The sequence below is a fragment of the Scatophagus argus genome, chromosome 5 (genome assembly GCF_020382885.2).
Source record: "Scatophagus argus isolate fScaArg1 chromosome 5, fScaArg1.pri, whole genome shotgun sequence".
NCBI classification, from domain to species: domain Eukaryota; kingdom Metazoa; phylum Chordata; class Actinopteri; family Scatophagidae; genus Scatophagus; species Scatophagus argus.
In genome coordinates this window covers 14962019-14977937 of record NC_058497.1, presented here as the reverse complement: position 1 = coordinate 14977937, position 15919 = coordinate 14962019, and the positions used below count along the sequence as shown (strand labels likewise).

Genomic DNA, 15919 nt, shown 5'->3' with positions numbered 1-15919 from the left:
ATCCATGGACTGTTGTCCTCTGTGTTGTCCTTCATACACCTCTGCTAGTGAAAGCATGGATTTCACTTAACCGCTTTGATGAACTTCCATCACTCTGGATTTGATGTGGTCATTAGGGATGGGAATGAAGAGCCAATTGAGAACCAACTCCAAATTGTTCAATTCTCCGGACTGTGCGCCCCTGAGCTTATCAGTTCCTTTAATCAGCACCAGCAAGTATTTGTGACAGTGATTGCACATTTACAGTGCATTGTAAAACAATTATGACACACAATTTGCAACAAAGAGTCACAGCAGAGAGATATAAAGCAACAATGCAAGTACTAACCGCGTCACAAACCACCTCTGAATGTGGCTTTGAACCAGCTGCGTTCTCTTGCAGTCCAGACTTTTAAACTTAAGCCATCAGTAGAAAGTGTGGACATGAAATACATCCATCTCTGCTTGTAAAAAAAAAAAACAGTCTAAGTATAGTCTGACATCGCAGTACAGGTCGATATGGTGTCCTGAGTCAATATTAAATCATTTAATTTATGTAACATTCGGCTACTAAACTTATTTACTTTGAATCATACCAGAAGCACTTTCACACAGTGCAGAACACGCACAGATGCACACATCGCTGAGTGTCAGTCAGTCATTAACTATGCTCTCATATCTTCAACTGTGCAGCGGTGGCAGGTTCTGCTAGGCAGCAGTTGTTTGCTAATGCATTAGAAAATGACCTGGATTGGTCATGTGCTTTAACACCCCAGACTGCTAAAGAACCTAGAGAAAAGATCAACAAGGAGCGGCGATGAATTCTGCTCCATTCTGCTCACAAACCAGTCATTAGCATGGCTAATTCTAGCACCCCCTCAGCAGATGTTACATTGTCAATGCAAGTTAGACTTTTGACCATGGCTTAATCAGACTTTGGCTAGACTTCTAAATACATCTGTCAGACAAACCCGTCTGATTCTAAACATCTTAAGTTGAACTACTTGTCAGTAAATTTGGGGAAAATTTATACCTTCATTAAACAAAAAAAAACAAACAAAAAAAAAACGATGGCTGACTGAGTAACTGTCTCAAATTGCTCGGCTGTGTTCACACAACATGTTTGTTTTCTAGAACAATGCAACGGTTCGCAAATCTAAAACTTGTCTAAAATCTCTTTCCCTTCTCATTGCTAACTTTACAACAGAAACCACAAATTACCAACCACCTTTTCTTTCGTTTTGTTTATTCTTTATCATTTGGTGCCATGGATCGACAGCAGATACTTTTGAAAACGTGTACTTTATTTCACAGTTAGTCTGGCTCACACTTCAGGGCTTAAAATAAGTCAGTGTTTATCTTTGTGAAAATTTCTGGCCTGGATTAGACTAATACAAGATCAAATTTAAGACTGACCTAATATTAAACTTCAGTTTAAAATATCTTTGTAAAACTTATGCTATGTGTCATTCTTCAGACATCACTGCTACACTGAGAGATTGCACAGATTTGTGATGGACAAAGAAAAAGTTAGGTTGAAGCACTCAAGACGGAAATAAATCTGAAAATCTACAGACTGACAGCATGTCGAGCAGGAGACGCAAAAATGCAAAAATACTTGTTACAAAAGAAGAAAACCAAAACCAGATGAAACCATTTATCTTCACACAGCATTGTACCACAGGGAATAACAACAAACAAAGATGTTTCCCGCAGAGAAAGACAAAAAAAAATACACAAGATAAAATCACGACGTACTGTAGTCTAAATCAGTGAAAGCAGAGAGGGGAACGCAGCAAAAAACACTAAAAAGATGGCAGATATCTTGCATACTAGGCCATCAAAAGATACTGAACTGTTTCAGATAGCAGGTACTGAAGCTAGAGACTCACCTGGTAGAGCTTGATGATGTGGGGGTGGTCCAGCATCTTCATGATCTGAACTTCCCTGTAGATCTTCTCCAGGTTGACAGCATCCAGTTGGGTCTTGTCAATGATCTTAATGGCCACCTGCAGAGCGATCGAGAATCGGTAAAACAACTATAATCAGTTGGTTTCTCCATAACAAAACAAATGAATCATTGTTACGGCTCATCAGACTTGATGGACAGTAAGACACACCTCCCCACACTCACATACACACTAGTACAAACAGCCATTTAATATTCTGCAAGAGAGAAAAGGAGACAGCGTGCTCCGAGACACGGGCTAAATACTTTACAGCTCGTTCTGAAACCTTTATAAACAGTCTTAAAATGTGAGCCAAATAATGTGAAATATCACATGAAGGTACAGCAGAAGCAAACACAGGCCTCACTGGATATACACACACACCTACATCAACACTCTCGGCATTGATTAATGATGTCCGGTGGGTAACAAGGCAATATTAACATCTCTCCTTCAAACTGTCACATAAACAGCATTTCATCAATGTAATCTGAAGTGTTCAGAGTGTATGTGAGCCAACTGAGGAGTAAACGAAAAGAGAACCCAGTTCCCCTCCGAACGAGCACACCGCCATTAGATAAAGGTAGAAGGCTCTCGGATTAAGCCCGAACACTAACTGAAAACAGGATCGTAATTTAAAGAAATTTAGGAGCTGTTCTTTCACATGACTTCTGCTAAAAAGATTAGTTGTTTAATTGCCAAGTTAATCACCAGAAAATGATTCTGCAATTATACTGATGATTAATCACTTGTTTAAGTGTCATTTTTGGCAAAACCAACAAAAATTTTATAAAAGTATTTATCTTTTTTGAGAGTAACCTGAACCTTTCTGACTTTTGGACTGCTGGTAAAACAAAACAAGCCATCTGAGCATGTCAGCCTGTGGCTTTAGGGAAACTGTGATCATATTCTTCACCAAACGATTACTCAATTAACTGAGAAACTGCAGTAATCAACACTGGGAATAATCATTTGCTGCAGCTCTAGGTGAGATAATAAAACAGGACCCCTGACGGCCAGTTTGAGTAACTAGTCCATTAGTTTGAAAGTTTAGCAGATTCCAAAACACAGTACGGCAGTTTATAAAACTGTCCGTGATGCAGGATCTTCCTCTGGAGACGTATCACAGTCTTTTTATCCTCCATCTTAACTATCGTCTGATCAGCACCAGAAATACCTTGTTCGCATTATAAAATATTTTACTGGGAATGTGCAGTTCATGTATTTGACTGGCAATGGCAGTACGCTGCCAATCGACATCACACTGCATTGCTGCTGCTAAAACTCATTTTGATCTTGTTAAACATATAGTTAGCACTTACAGATGTGCAGTAATTGTTTGTAACAGCAATTTGTTGTTTTGATACATTTAACACTCTGCATTATTGTCTCCCTACCCACAGTACAGACAAGTATACAATTTGACATTAAATCCTATGAAGAAATCCCAGTCATTTCAGGGTACTCCAGCTACAAGTCAAGAACTCTAAGGCATAAACTTTTAAATTTCTGACCTATTGCAGAGGGATTACGGGGTACTTAGCAGGAAAAGATCTGAGTTAACTGATTACATTGTCAACTATACTTATTTATACACACACACACACACACACACACACACACACACCAAAAGGCTTCTTGTGAACTCTGGTGGCACAAGGTCATTTGAGGACAATGAGTGGCAGGGGAATTTAGTTTATAAAGTAATGAGAGCAGAACAAGGCAGGACAATGTTATGATCAGAGAGGGACAAATGTACAGCTTGCTGGGCTGAGAAACTGGCCCACGTGGGAATGGGCCAGCAATATGTGAACCCACAAGCTGCAACATGCACATAATGGGATGAATGGGTCAGTATAACACGCAGGGGCCATGAGTAGAAAAAGTAGGTTATGCACACACAGATACACCTATCTAGGAATATGCACACAGACGCATCAGATTGGCTGTTTCATGTGTCATTAAACTCTAGTTTTCTTTACACATGCTCCAGGCTAACATCGCTTTTGCCCTGGCAAACGCTCAAGACAGATGGCATCACATAAAGTTGATAACCTGCCTCTCCAGCTGACCTTGGCGACTCTAACAGTCTGGCTCTGGTGGAGCCAAGCAGCTGCAGCGGCTCTCTGTAGTGCCGGGAGACCTCCGCCAAACCAGCAACAACCACGCATGTTTTCGTTCAACCCTAATATCGCACTGACAGGGGGAGAGGTGCAGCCACTTAGTGAAATCACCTGCAGTGCTGTTTGGCTGAAACTAAAACCTGCATTCACATAGCTGTTAGCGTTACATGGTGACAGATTACCTGGCTAGGCTAACACTGCACCACTTCACGGGCTTTAATAGCCAGATTAACACGATAAGACTCTTAAGAGATGTTTCCTTGCATAGTTATTCATTAAGTCCACCAAGGGCCTCATCTGATGATGTAAATTGTAGATTGCTCACGTTTGACGACAAACAGTTGGAGGCTCTAGAGATCAAAGATCAAAGCGTGCAAGAGTGTTTTTACAGGTCTTCTGGCCTATTTTTCTGTCACTCCCTGTGTCTCACCACACAACTTCTTTGCGCACACACACACACACACACACACACACACACACACACACACTGTACACTCTTTGCATTAAATCACTGGGTCCCTGTCATGACAATAGAAAGTCATGGCACTCGGTGGTACTAGTCAAGAAAGGCCTCTCTGTAACGAGCTGACAAAAAACTAACTGGGTTAACTGGGTCGCATTCAAAGCCCTGTTCCCTCTGCACTCATGCTGCATTGCCCGAGAGTGTGTAGTGTTTGTGATATCAAACCCTCTCCAAACTAAGTGAAGACCCCCAGAGCAGTGTCAGTAGATCGCTGTCTGCATGCATGCAAGCGTGCAGAACACTTTGCTTTCCAATTACAGAGCTCTTTCCTGCTCCTCACAAAGCTCTCGGCACTACTGGGACAAGAAACCACTAAATTAAATCATTATTTTAATTACATAATAGGACCACCGACCCATGCTGCATGCCCCAGATATAGCAACTAGGATGTTTACACCAGCCAGAGTCTCGAGTTTGGTACACTCTGCCGCTGTCTGGGTCATTACCAACATGAGAACAGGTATATGATGCAGGTCTGGAAAGAGAGCATGCATGTTTACAGTTTGTGATTCCCAGCAGCACCGGTGGTCAGACCTCTTACTGGCAGTGATGTTGGCTGTGGGGATGAACGTGCAGTCAGTCATTGCTCCTGAACCTGCAGGATTCAAACATATCAGGCCAGCTGTCGCTCGCACCGGAGCAGCCAATTGACCGGCAGTTACCTCATCCAAGTTTCTGTTAGCGCATGATATGGGCAGCATTTCGGTATCTCCTCTGAATATCTGGGGTGTCAACTAGTGCACAAAAGTTATGTAACTCTGCTCAACAGTAGCCTAAGTTAGCATTCAGGCTAACTAGTTCAGCGACACACTCACCTCGGTCTTGGTTATTCGATGTCGGGCCAGCTTCACGACAGCGAAATTGCCCTTTCCTAAAGTGCGCTCTATGTCGTAGAAGCCCACTCGGACCGGACCCCGGATCAGCGGTTTTTGGACACTGTCAGCCATGACCATGCTGTTCTGTCTGGGACTGTTTGTAGACGAGTAGGAGGTAGCCAGACGAGCAGGGGACACACTGGGGGCTCCACACGGGCTCGGCTTGGGCAGCTACAGATAAAGACGAAAGGAAAACAAACCGCCCGCCTCCGACGCTTCTGCCGCCGCCGCTCGAAGCGTGTCCATTAAAAATAGACAAAGTTGATTTCTGTGTCGCCCTGCCAGCTTGAACGCCAATGTGGCGACACTCTCCGCTAGTGCGGCGATACGAAGCCAGCCATTTGCTGCTCCCGGGGGCTGTCACACCACGTTCTCCAATACAATGGAGCTATAATATCTCAGCTTGAGGTACCTCTATCAGCTACAGAGCACACGAGTTGACTTGCAAAGAGGCATCATGTTCTCTGGTTGACGTGTATTGACGTCAAAGCCATAGGGGTATTTGTACAGGGGGCGGGGCCACGGAGCCACTCCACACTTCAGTGCCAATTGGTTGCCAAGACAACCAGACCCACCTCTTACGTCAACCGGTAAAATTGCTATTCTGAAACGTGTTTGCTTGTCTGCCCTCCTTGATTGCACGCATAGGTAACTTTGAAGTTTTGCCCCGCAGGTGTTTAATGAGCTTTTAGCGGCAGCGAGTGAAAAATGCGTGGAGAAGATAAAAAAAAAACCCAGTTCCGAGGCTTATTTCTTTTTTTTTTGCTTTCTCACAGTAATAGTCAACAAAAGTGCATGGAACAAATCATTTTAAACAAAACAATTTGATAGGTTTTAATATATATAAAAAACATTTACAGCATGTTTACTTTTTGTCATACAATCCAGAAAAAAATGCAATGCGCATTACAAATATCACATAATATAACATAGTATTATATAATGTAACATGTAGGACCTCATGTGAATCTAGACATTTTATCAGCCACAAAGGCACTTTGGTTAGCTACATAACAGCGCCATCTGTTGGCAAAAATAGAAAATCGAAGCAAGGAAACACGTTTCCTTTCTGAAACCCTGCTCACGGTACTGTTGCGTTTGTACAGGCATTAACAGGCATTTTGCAGTCACACACATCTGCAGTCACACAGACACTCCCTTACACATGTACACTAATATAAAACCATCTGAATACAACCACATTTTCTCTCACATAAGGAATTAAACCACAATATTTTGTAGTCTGACACCCCAAATGTTTGAGACATTAAACACATTCACAACCTGCAGTTGTGCTCTTCAGCTCACGCAGTGACAGCTGAACACAGAACAGTGGATTACTAAGGCGGCAGGCAGAGCAGCGTGCCGAAGGCCTCCGCTGTCACGCATAGACTTCCTGAATGTAAGAGTTCCAGATGTGCTTTTGGCATTTCCTGTCTAACATTCTCCAAGAACACACTCAGCCTCTCTTTACTGGGCTTGCTACATCTTTCCGAGGCACCAACCCAACAGCCCACTCAGTACGCACTCCAAAAAAGAAACAGGCATTTATGTTCAGTATTGTTAATCCATGATTATTTTACACATTTCCATTTCGGGCATACGTTTTTGCAAGTAAACGCTGATGAATGGGGCCGTGATATATACCAAACTCCTAAAAAGGCTGTCAGATCAGTGGGAAGGCTGAGTGTCCCACACAGTCAGGTGGAGTTGGGAAAGCCCACAGCTTTGAGGTTTACTGGGGTCAGCAGAGTTCTGTCATCAGAGTTTCCACATGCACTGTCCTGTTCCCTGACATGAGAGTCCAAACAGGAAGCCTTACACAGGGCTGACTCCACTCCTCAGGTTTAGAGAAAGGGTCAGAACAGTCTCCGAATAGAACAACTCTATCGCTGTACAGAGCAATCAGGATCTTTTTGTCCTTGTGTGTCATCAAATAATGACGTGATTGGGAAAGAGTTTAATTTTGGGTTGTTTACGACATGACTAACCTTGTGTGAGTTCTCAAAACTTGCACTTATTCCCAGGGTTTAAATGTGAAATTGACCGTGACAAATATAGCAGCACTGTCCTGACTCATTTCCGTTTGAGTTCGTTAATGCCACTTTAAACACCACTGCTGCGAAGTTACATAATTTGTCAGAGTTTTTTTTTTTATGTATTCCAATATCAGAATGGGTTGGTATTTATGGTTTAGTGTGAAGGGTCTCAAAATCTGTTGAATGGACTGACAAGAAATTTGACACAGACATTCATGAACCCCATGTTGTATAATGATGACTTTTCATCCAATCACCTGCAAAATGAATGACAATTCCCATCAAACTTAGCTTTGGGTTACATGCAAATTAGCAAAATGTTAGCATTCTGACGCACCAAACAACTAAACAAAAAGAGCCGTGGGTAAACCTGTGCTCTCGGTTTACAAATCCACGCTCTCAGTGTTTGAACCGTGTTCTCCAACCCATAGTCGGTGCTCACTTTGAACAGAGACTGTCGTCACGACCTCCTGTTGTTTAAAAACATCAGTCACTTTGTAAAAAAAAATAAAAAATAAAAGCACCTATTGGTTTAACAATAAACAGACCATATAAATACAGCAATAGCTTCATTTGTTTGAGATAGTTCAAAGATAGTTTATTTGAAATCTGTGCGAACAATTTAACAACCCGCAGACACAGATTATGAATCCGTGAGCTCGGTTTATAAACTGCTGGCAAAGATTTGTAAATCAAGAATACAGATTTGCTCCAGGAAGACTCCGTACTAAAGTCAGATGGGGAAAATGGTTAACTTTATACTTACTAAACATGAGCATGTTAGCATGCTGACACATTTAGCCCAGAGGTGCTAACGTGCCTGCAGACTCTTGTTTAATAATAACACGTATTAATCAGATGTGAAATCACAATCTTTTATCCTTGTATCCAAAGGTACGCCATGCTCAGATTCATCATTTGATGGAAACTCTGTATTGGTGAGGTTCTATCAAATATCGGGGCCTAAATACGGAGTCGCAGTTGACAGGCAGTTTGAGAAACCCTGCTTTGAGTTTAACCTGACATGCAGCTTTGAATGCTGGATTCTCAGGCTGCAGCCCTAAAGACACACAGGAGATGTTCAGATAACCTGCATCCAGGCTATCATAGTCATGTGTTCAGTAATCCTGCACCACTGTGTTCTTCTTTCTAGCTGGGTCATATTTGTTACACCAGATGGGCATCAACAATGTTATCCATAGATCTCATTTTCTACCCAACCAGTGTGGCTGCGGCAGTGCCGACCCTGAGCTTTGCAGGTCTCATAGATGTCATTGGTTACAAAGCTGCTCTCCCTGGCCGCACATGGCACATTCTCATAATCATCACACTGGGGGTGCTGGGAAGCAGCACATGGGTACTTTGTCATGATTTCTGTCGGCATGCTTCTGTCCAGAGCAGTGTGAGGAAGTTTGGTAACGTCACTAAAGGCATAAGGTCCTTGTACAGCGTAAGGCGAAACTGTTGTTGACATCGATAGTTTTGAACTGCTGGGATAGCTTTGTGTTTCTGTCTTCCTCCTGAATATGAAAGAAACGACAATTAAAGAGCACAGTGAAGTCGTCGCAGTGAAGGGAAAATACTGCTCAGCCAAATGACCGTTTAACAGGCGACACAGTGAGAGAAAACACATTTCACCTAAATGTTTCTACCCACCAGCTTTTCTGTGACCAAAGATACAAGATGTCCATCAGTTATAAATGTACTCTTAGGAAATGTGTCCTCACATTGGCCAAAACTGACTAAATACTTCAAGAATAGCTGCACTTTTGTGACCTTTCGATAAACAAATACTCCAAAAATGCATTTCACTCCAACATATTAAGTTCTTCTGAAAAGAAGAACATGATCTTTTATAAAATGCTCTGTATTCAGAAACACAACGTTTTATATTTGAAGCGCAGCACATAAGTGAATGGAATGGTTTTTAGTCAGACTGCTTATACTGTCTGTTTTTACCTCTTAGCGTGCTGTTTGTAGCAGAAGAACCCGACAGTTGCAAACAGCAGCAGCAGCAGAGCAGGAATAGTTGCATAAAGGATGTAGGACACATACAGGGTGTTGTCTGTGAGAGACACTGCAAAGGAAACAGTATCACTTAGCATCACTTCTGAATATGACTTATCCTTCACTAGTTGTGGTTGTGGTACTGCTTAATAAGTTTTGTTGTTGTTTGTTTTGTTTTGCTTTACCTGATGACTCAGATAGTCCTATTTTTATCCTCCCATCACTTTCTGTAGTTATGAATACGTTTGGCCTCAGAGATGGAACTGAAGCAGAAAACAAATGAACATCATCAGTTGAATATGTCACATGACATTTGTCTGTAGGTTTAAACTTCAATCCATACAACACACATTAGAGTACGATTTGAAATACTAAAAGTAACATGTAACATAAATTCAGTGTATTGTGTGTAATTCTTTAAATTTCCTCATCAGATGATGTGATCACATTCATCTCAAATTTAACTACAGTCGCCTATTTGAAGTAATTCAGAATGTATGTGAATACATTAGTTGTATAAGTTCCGAATACGTGTTAATTCACTTTTGTAAAACTGAAGATTTTGACCATTTTTTTTTACTGAATAACATCTATCCTTGACGAGTTTTACTACAAGACTAAAGACATTAAACACGCACTGCGCTGTGCTACACGTGACCTGCAGATTACACTAAGTAACCAAACCTTTACAGATTTTTGAACACTCCTGGTTTTTATTTACACAAGTTGACATGTGTGACAGTGAAGGTTAGCAGTAAAAAGCAGTGATGTGGGGGTCCGTCGATCTAAGTATGAACACATCTGCTCTCATTAGTTACTTGTGACCCACAGAAATGTCATGCACAGAATGAGACGGTTGTACCTGCAGGTGCTGGGTTCCCTTCCTCACTAAATACTGGTGCTTTTTCTGTGAAAGATAGAAAAAGAAGTAAAAGTTAACACAGTTCAGCCATTAAATCCTTAACACAACACATTTTTTTTTGGTAAAATTAAATTAAATAAAAGATAAATAAATAAAAAGATAAAATACATAAAGGCATACATTCAAAAACAATTCACATCTGAGGTAGAAAGAAAAGAAAACCAACGGAAAGAACCTTAAGAAAAAGGAAGTACAATTAAACACCAAATTAAATGAATCATTTTCAGAGGAGTAAGATGTTTTAAGTAAAATATATGCTGAAGATTGTTAACTGTCACATAAATATGGCCGCAAAGTGTGCACATAGGTCCAGTGAAGGGTTGTTTCATAGCTTTTAATTCCCTTAAAGGACTATAAAGAGATTTACACACAAATAATTAAAAAATCCTATAGAAATAATGTTTTCATGCACCTACAGTAAATGCTGTGGCTAACACATGTAGCTTACTGTAGCTTATCTTGCACTGTCCTATGATCCTTTTAGAGCTTACTGTACATTCCATTAGTCTATTATTGTTATTGTAATTTTTAATCCAGAGCCACTTATATACTGTAAATATCATGGTACATACTATACACCACTGTATATACCAAACATATCATTTAAAACCAATAAGTTTAACAGGACAGTAAAAAGACAACATCAGGTAAAAACAAGTCTGTCAAAGTGTGTTTTGAGAAGTGATTTACAAGGTATATATATCCATCTGTAAACTGGACCATATTTACTGACCTCGTAATGTATAAATCAATTCTATATGCCATCTGTAAAAAAACATCCATAGCAATAACCTTCTACAGTACATAAATATACCTGTAGATATTATATCTCTGCACTTGCTGCTTATTGCACTTCTGGTTAGATGCTAACTGCATTTTGTTGCTTTGTACTTGTTGCATGTGACTCTAATTTAATCTAAATATTTAAAGCATCAGGTATACCGTAAACACAAGGGACAGAGGATTACAGTAATCCAGGCCACCACCATTAAAACTACACATTACCAGTTTATTGCAAACCGTTGACAACAGTGGCCACATTTTAGTCTTTGGAGGCTAAATTTCAGATTTAGTCAATTCAAGAACCAAATAAAACCAAGGTAAGCCAAACATCAATAATTCCCAGCACTGAGCAGCCAGATACAAGCAGCACAGTGTCTGTGATCTGCTGGCTCACCTTCTGGATACTTGCAGACAAAATTGTTCTTGGAGTTGCAGTTTGCATCGTTCCACTGGAACAAGAAATGACCTTCTTCGTCAGGCGGTGCAAACGGCTGGTAGTACAGAACTGCACACATCTCACCGCCACACGATGGCTCATCCCAGTGCCAGTTCCTTCAACAAATAAGATGCACAAGTTTAGAGCTGCATCACATTTAAACTGGACAATCTGGATTGTTTTATTTCATATGTGAATCCCTCATTTCCAAATTCTTGCAGAGGACTATAGACTTTCCATACTCCCACACAATCATCACTTGATCACTTTTTTTCACCAATGCGGCCGACTCACTAAGAGTGAAGTGCTGAAAAAACATGAGACGGACCTGAACTTGGCCTTGCTTCCATCCAGCCAATAGTACTGCGAGGGGCAGGTCCCAGCCCTGTAACGCTGCGGGCTGCGGCGGAGCCCGATCCAGAAGTCTCCATCTCCGGCCTGCAGCTGTTGTATGAACCTCTCTACCAGTCGCTGCTCGCTTTCCGTTTCAATGCTGAGCAGCTCGCCTCCATCAAACCTGCAGGCCTGCCTGGCATCCTCAAAGGTCAGCCTCCGCCTGCTGTCCTGGATGTAGGACACCTTGTAGCATGGACGCTCTGTCCCACGCCGACAAATCCTTTGGCCTGGACGCCACAGTCAGGGTCAGGGAGACAATAAGATCAAAATTGTAGAGTTTTTTTCTGAAAACTTCCTGTGACACCCATGCGGCAGGAAGATTACAAACAGCCTATGGTATCACGGACAAATTAGAAGACAAAATTTTTTTGCCAAAATCTGGCAATATTTTCCTCCAATATGGGCAGATGCTGAGATTGCAAAAAAAATGTACATTACATTAACATTTTAAAAGGCTTAGAAAAAAGCTTCCCCCCTCAAAGGGTCTTGTGCCAATCACAATAGTTTTTCATGCTGTGGTTTACTGTGACAGGCTGAGAAAAGAAACATTTTGAACATCTGAATCTGAACATGTTTTAAATGCTGTGGTTTGCTGGGGAGGCAGGATGGGAAAGTTAACCGTTGACTTTAGCATGTTAATCAAGGCTTTTCACTGGAAATCTTCATTGTCTAAAGGCAGGAATAATAGTTTACATATCCCAACTAATAAACAGACAGGCAGACATACTTGTGACCAAGAATACAAAGCATAATCTACCTGTGACCCTTCACAACACTGAGGAGATTGGGATGTGAAAGAGAGGATTTATTTTTTCCAGAAAAAAAAGCATTTTAACTTATATTCACTGCTTATATTCATCTCAGGGGATCCCGGCCTTCAGGTTGGGAACCACATGAAAGTCAGTAGATGAAACCAAACAAAAAACCTCTTAACACTGTGAAATTTCTATTTTTACCTCATTGCCAAAAAGTTTGAAACGCTTTCCAGCTCTTTCATACCTCTTATTTGTGTCTTCTTTTAACTTCATTGTGTAAACCACCTTCAGTCGCATCTTTCCACATGTGCTATAAGCTTTATAAACGAACTTGCCTCGCCTCACAGAGAACTGAAAAACACGGCCATCCTAGAGATTTACGCCTCTTGCATAGCGGCCAAGTCAGCCTCGGTCCCATCAATGTTTCTGTTGTTGTAAGCAGCACAGTCAGGCGACCTCCTGACTTCAAATCAGTCATCTCAGCGTTAAACGCTCCACCGCTCTTAAGTCACGCTGCCGTGCTGGGAGTTTGACTGCAGCCTGTCTAACGCTGTGATATACATACGGCGTGATTTAAGTGTCGTTACGGTATTCTGGTATCAACCCACCTTAAATCACGTAAGAAAGCACGAAAATAAGACGTGCCTTCAACAAATACAAGGTCTGGGGGGGAAAAACTGCCTTGGTAGAAACAAACAAGTCGGAGTCGGAAATAAAACAGGCCTACACAGTGTTACAATGTCCCAGCAGAGTTTAAAAATGGACTTTTCGTCCGTCAGTTCTTACCATTTATTTTAGAAGCGGACGCAGGGTGGAACAAAACGGCGATAACAGTGCCAAACAGCTTCATAAAATCCATGTCTACATGTTCACCCGAGTCTTCTGGACGATTACTCTTCAAGTCAAGCTTAGATTACTTCGTTGAGGGATGAACCTCCGATTTTCGATGATAAACACAGACTAATGGCAGGAGGCAGCGGAGTCTGTGCGCTCCGCAGCGGCTTGTCTGGTGAAGGCGTGCATATGGCGTCTAGCTGAGGGAGGGGGGGACAGTCCCAAGATGTTTACTATGAAAAAAGTTTTTTGCGTCTCTTTTTCTCTGCAGATGTAAATCCAAATCACGGATGCATGAATTTATGCATTGCAGTCAGTGTGGAGCCTGGGTCCCCTTTTATTACGTGAGCAAAAATCCTTTTCCACTTTGAATAGAGCTCTTTGTGCTTACACTATGCATCATGCCCCCTGTGTTAAAATAAAGAATGACTATCTCCCCCCTTTTTTTTCCTCCAACACACACACACACACACACACATAGTGATTGAATGCTGTCCGGGGGAAAAGTAGCTCAGAGGAGAAAATAGAAAACAGAGAACAGACACCAGTTTGACTTTAAAAAACGTAAACGGTGCAAGTTAAAGGTCCAACTCTTTTCTTTTCCTTTTCTTTGTGTGGCAAACATGCTGATCTCTTGTGATGTTGACATAAAACCACCACATGTCTGATGTGGCTGACAGGCCTCACAACTATAATAGCCTACAAGAAAAAAAAAACAGCCCTCCACTAAAGCAAGTGTAAGCATTTTAAAGGAAACTGACTCACAGCACACAGTGAAGACAGCATGCAAAGAGAGCAAGGACGTAAAAGTGAGATGTGGCCTGGGTAAAAGATAAAGAGGAAGAAGATGAGAGGGAGGGAGATTGCCCATGGAACAGGAAAGCATGCAGAAAGGGAAGAGGAAAAGATTTTTTTTTTGTACTTCCTGTTCATTGCTTTGGTTTGGTTTCTCAGCATTGAAGCTTAATATCCAGAATATGGATGATTGTGAAAGTCTGGAGATAGTCGTATGGGTCAACAAAAATTTATTTCAGCAAAATTAGACTGAGACTTTCCCCTCAAAGACAGAGAGGCTGAAAAGTTAAATGGATTGCCTCAGTTGGATAAAAAGTACTGTCGCGTATGCTTTTTAGTTGCTGTTGCCTGCAAAAAAAAATCAGTAATCGACAATCTGTTGCATTTGTATTCAAGTTTGTGAGATAAAAATCAAATATTGTCCAAATATTGTCACAGGGCGGGATTTGCTTACCACTGTGTCAGAGGGACAGGTCACTGTGAATCAATGCAAAGTTATTGTGTGGTTACTATCTTACTTTAAACCCAGAGTTATCTGCTGCATTCGCACATTTAACTAAACTACACACCTGTTTTATTTCAAATGCCCCCATCAAAATGAAGGACTTGTGTCAGATGGCTCCAGAAACTTTAGACACTCTTGCCAACATCAAAACATTACTGTCTTGTCTTGGAAAAAAGGGCACACAGCACAATTTAACCATACATTAACATCAAACCATACAGGCTCCTCACATTGCACACATATCTACCAGCAAAAATAATAAAGACTCGTAATGGGATGTAATGTAATGAAACTGACAAAACAGTAATGTTTTGTCATGCTGTCCTCTTTGTAGACTTCATACAACAGCCAAAGTTTGTTTATTTCAGGCCCATATCTGCAGGTCAGATTATTGTATCATGTACTGTAACATAATGTACTGTATCATTGAAATTTGGGTAAATCTTATGCTGCGTGACATAAAGAGACACCGCAGCCTGCAGTTTGTTCTCATAGTGTGTTGTATGATTTTAAACAACATTCATCAGCGGATGACCTTGGAAGCAGAATAAACAACAGCTCCTCTCTGTGGATAGCTGAGAGAGGACAGACAATCACAGGCTGTTTTTCTGTGTGAGGGTCTGTTGTCTACCACCTGGCTTCAGGCCATGTCTCTCTGTCTCTGTCTCTCTGTCTGTCTCTGTCTCTCCGCTGGTAACACAAGTGTGCCCGTCATGCGAAAACCTTGCTGTCAGACTTCCTTGTTTTTGGTCTTTCTAAGCCTCTCAAGTTTATTCGATTAGTGGTCGATGCAGTCAAATATTTGTGGTGTGATGAAGAGCCGCGACTGTGTGCTACAGTCACAGTCCCTGTTCAGGGTGTTGTGTTGCTGGGCCACAGGCTCAGAGATGATTTATGCTCAACTGGGATGGATACTTTCATGCTTTATGTCAGACTACATATGCAGGTGTTGCTATGCAATTAAATATTTTCAGTGTCTCACGTGTGTTTGAAAAGCT

At 41.4% G+C, this 15919-nt stretch overlaps 2 protein-coding genes across 2 annotated transcripts in view; both read right to left on the bottom strand.

Moving 5' to 3' along the window:
* sik2b (salt-inducible kinase 2b) overlaps positions 1-6081 on the bottom strand; it is a 43900-nt gene extending 37819 nt beyond the window's left edge. The window contains exons 1-2 of the mRNA XM_046389113.1: positions 5390-6081; positions 1872-1988 (exon numbers count right to left, since the gene is read on the bottom strand). Of these exons, the coding sequence (XP_046245069.1) occupies positions 1872-1988; positions 5390-5527 (255 nt within the window). The 5' untranslated portion in view covers positions 5528-6081. The remainder of the gene's footprint in view (positions 1-1871; positions 1989-5389) is intronic.
* A 188-nt stretch (positions 6082-6269) lies between these two features.
* Positions 6270-14015, bottom strand: laynb (layilin b). The gene is made up of 7 exons (XM_046389109.1): positions 13574-14015; positions 11965-12259; positions 11595-11752; positions 10358-10402; positions 9681-9758; positions 9448-9565; positions 6270-9008 (listed from the first exon to the last, which is right to left on the bottom strand). The coding sequence occupies exons 1-7, from the start codon at positions 13644-13646 to the stop codon at positions 8681-8683; spliced, it is 1095 nt and encodes a 364-aa protein (XP_046245065.1). The 5' UTR covers positions 13647-14015; the 3' UTR covers positions 6270-8680.
* Positions 14016-15919: the final 1904 nt, after the last annotated feature.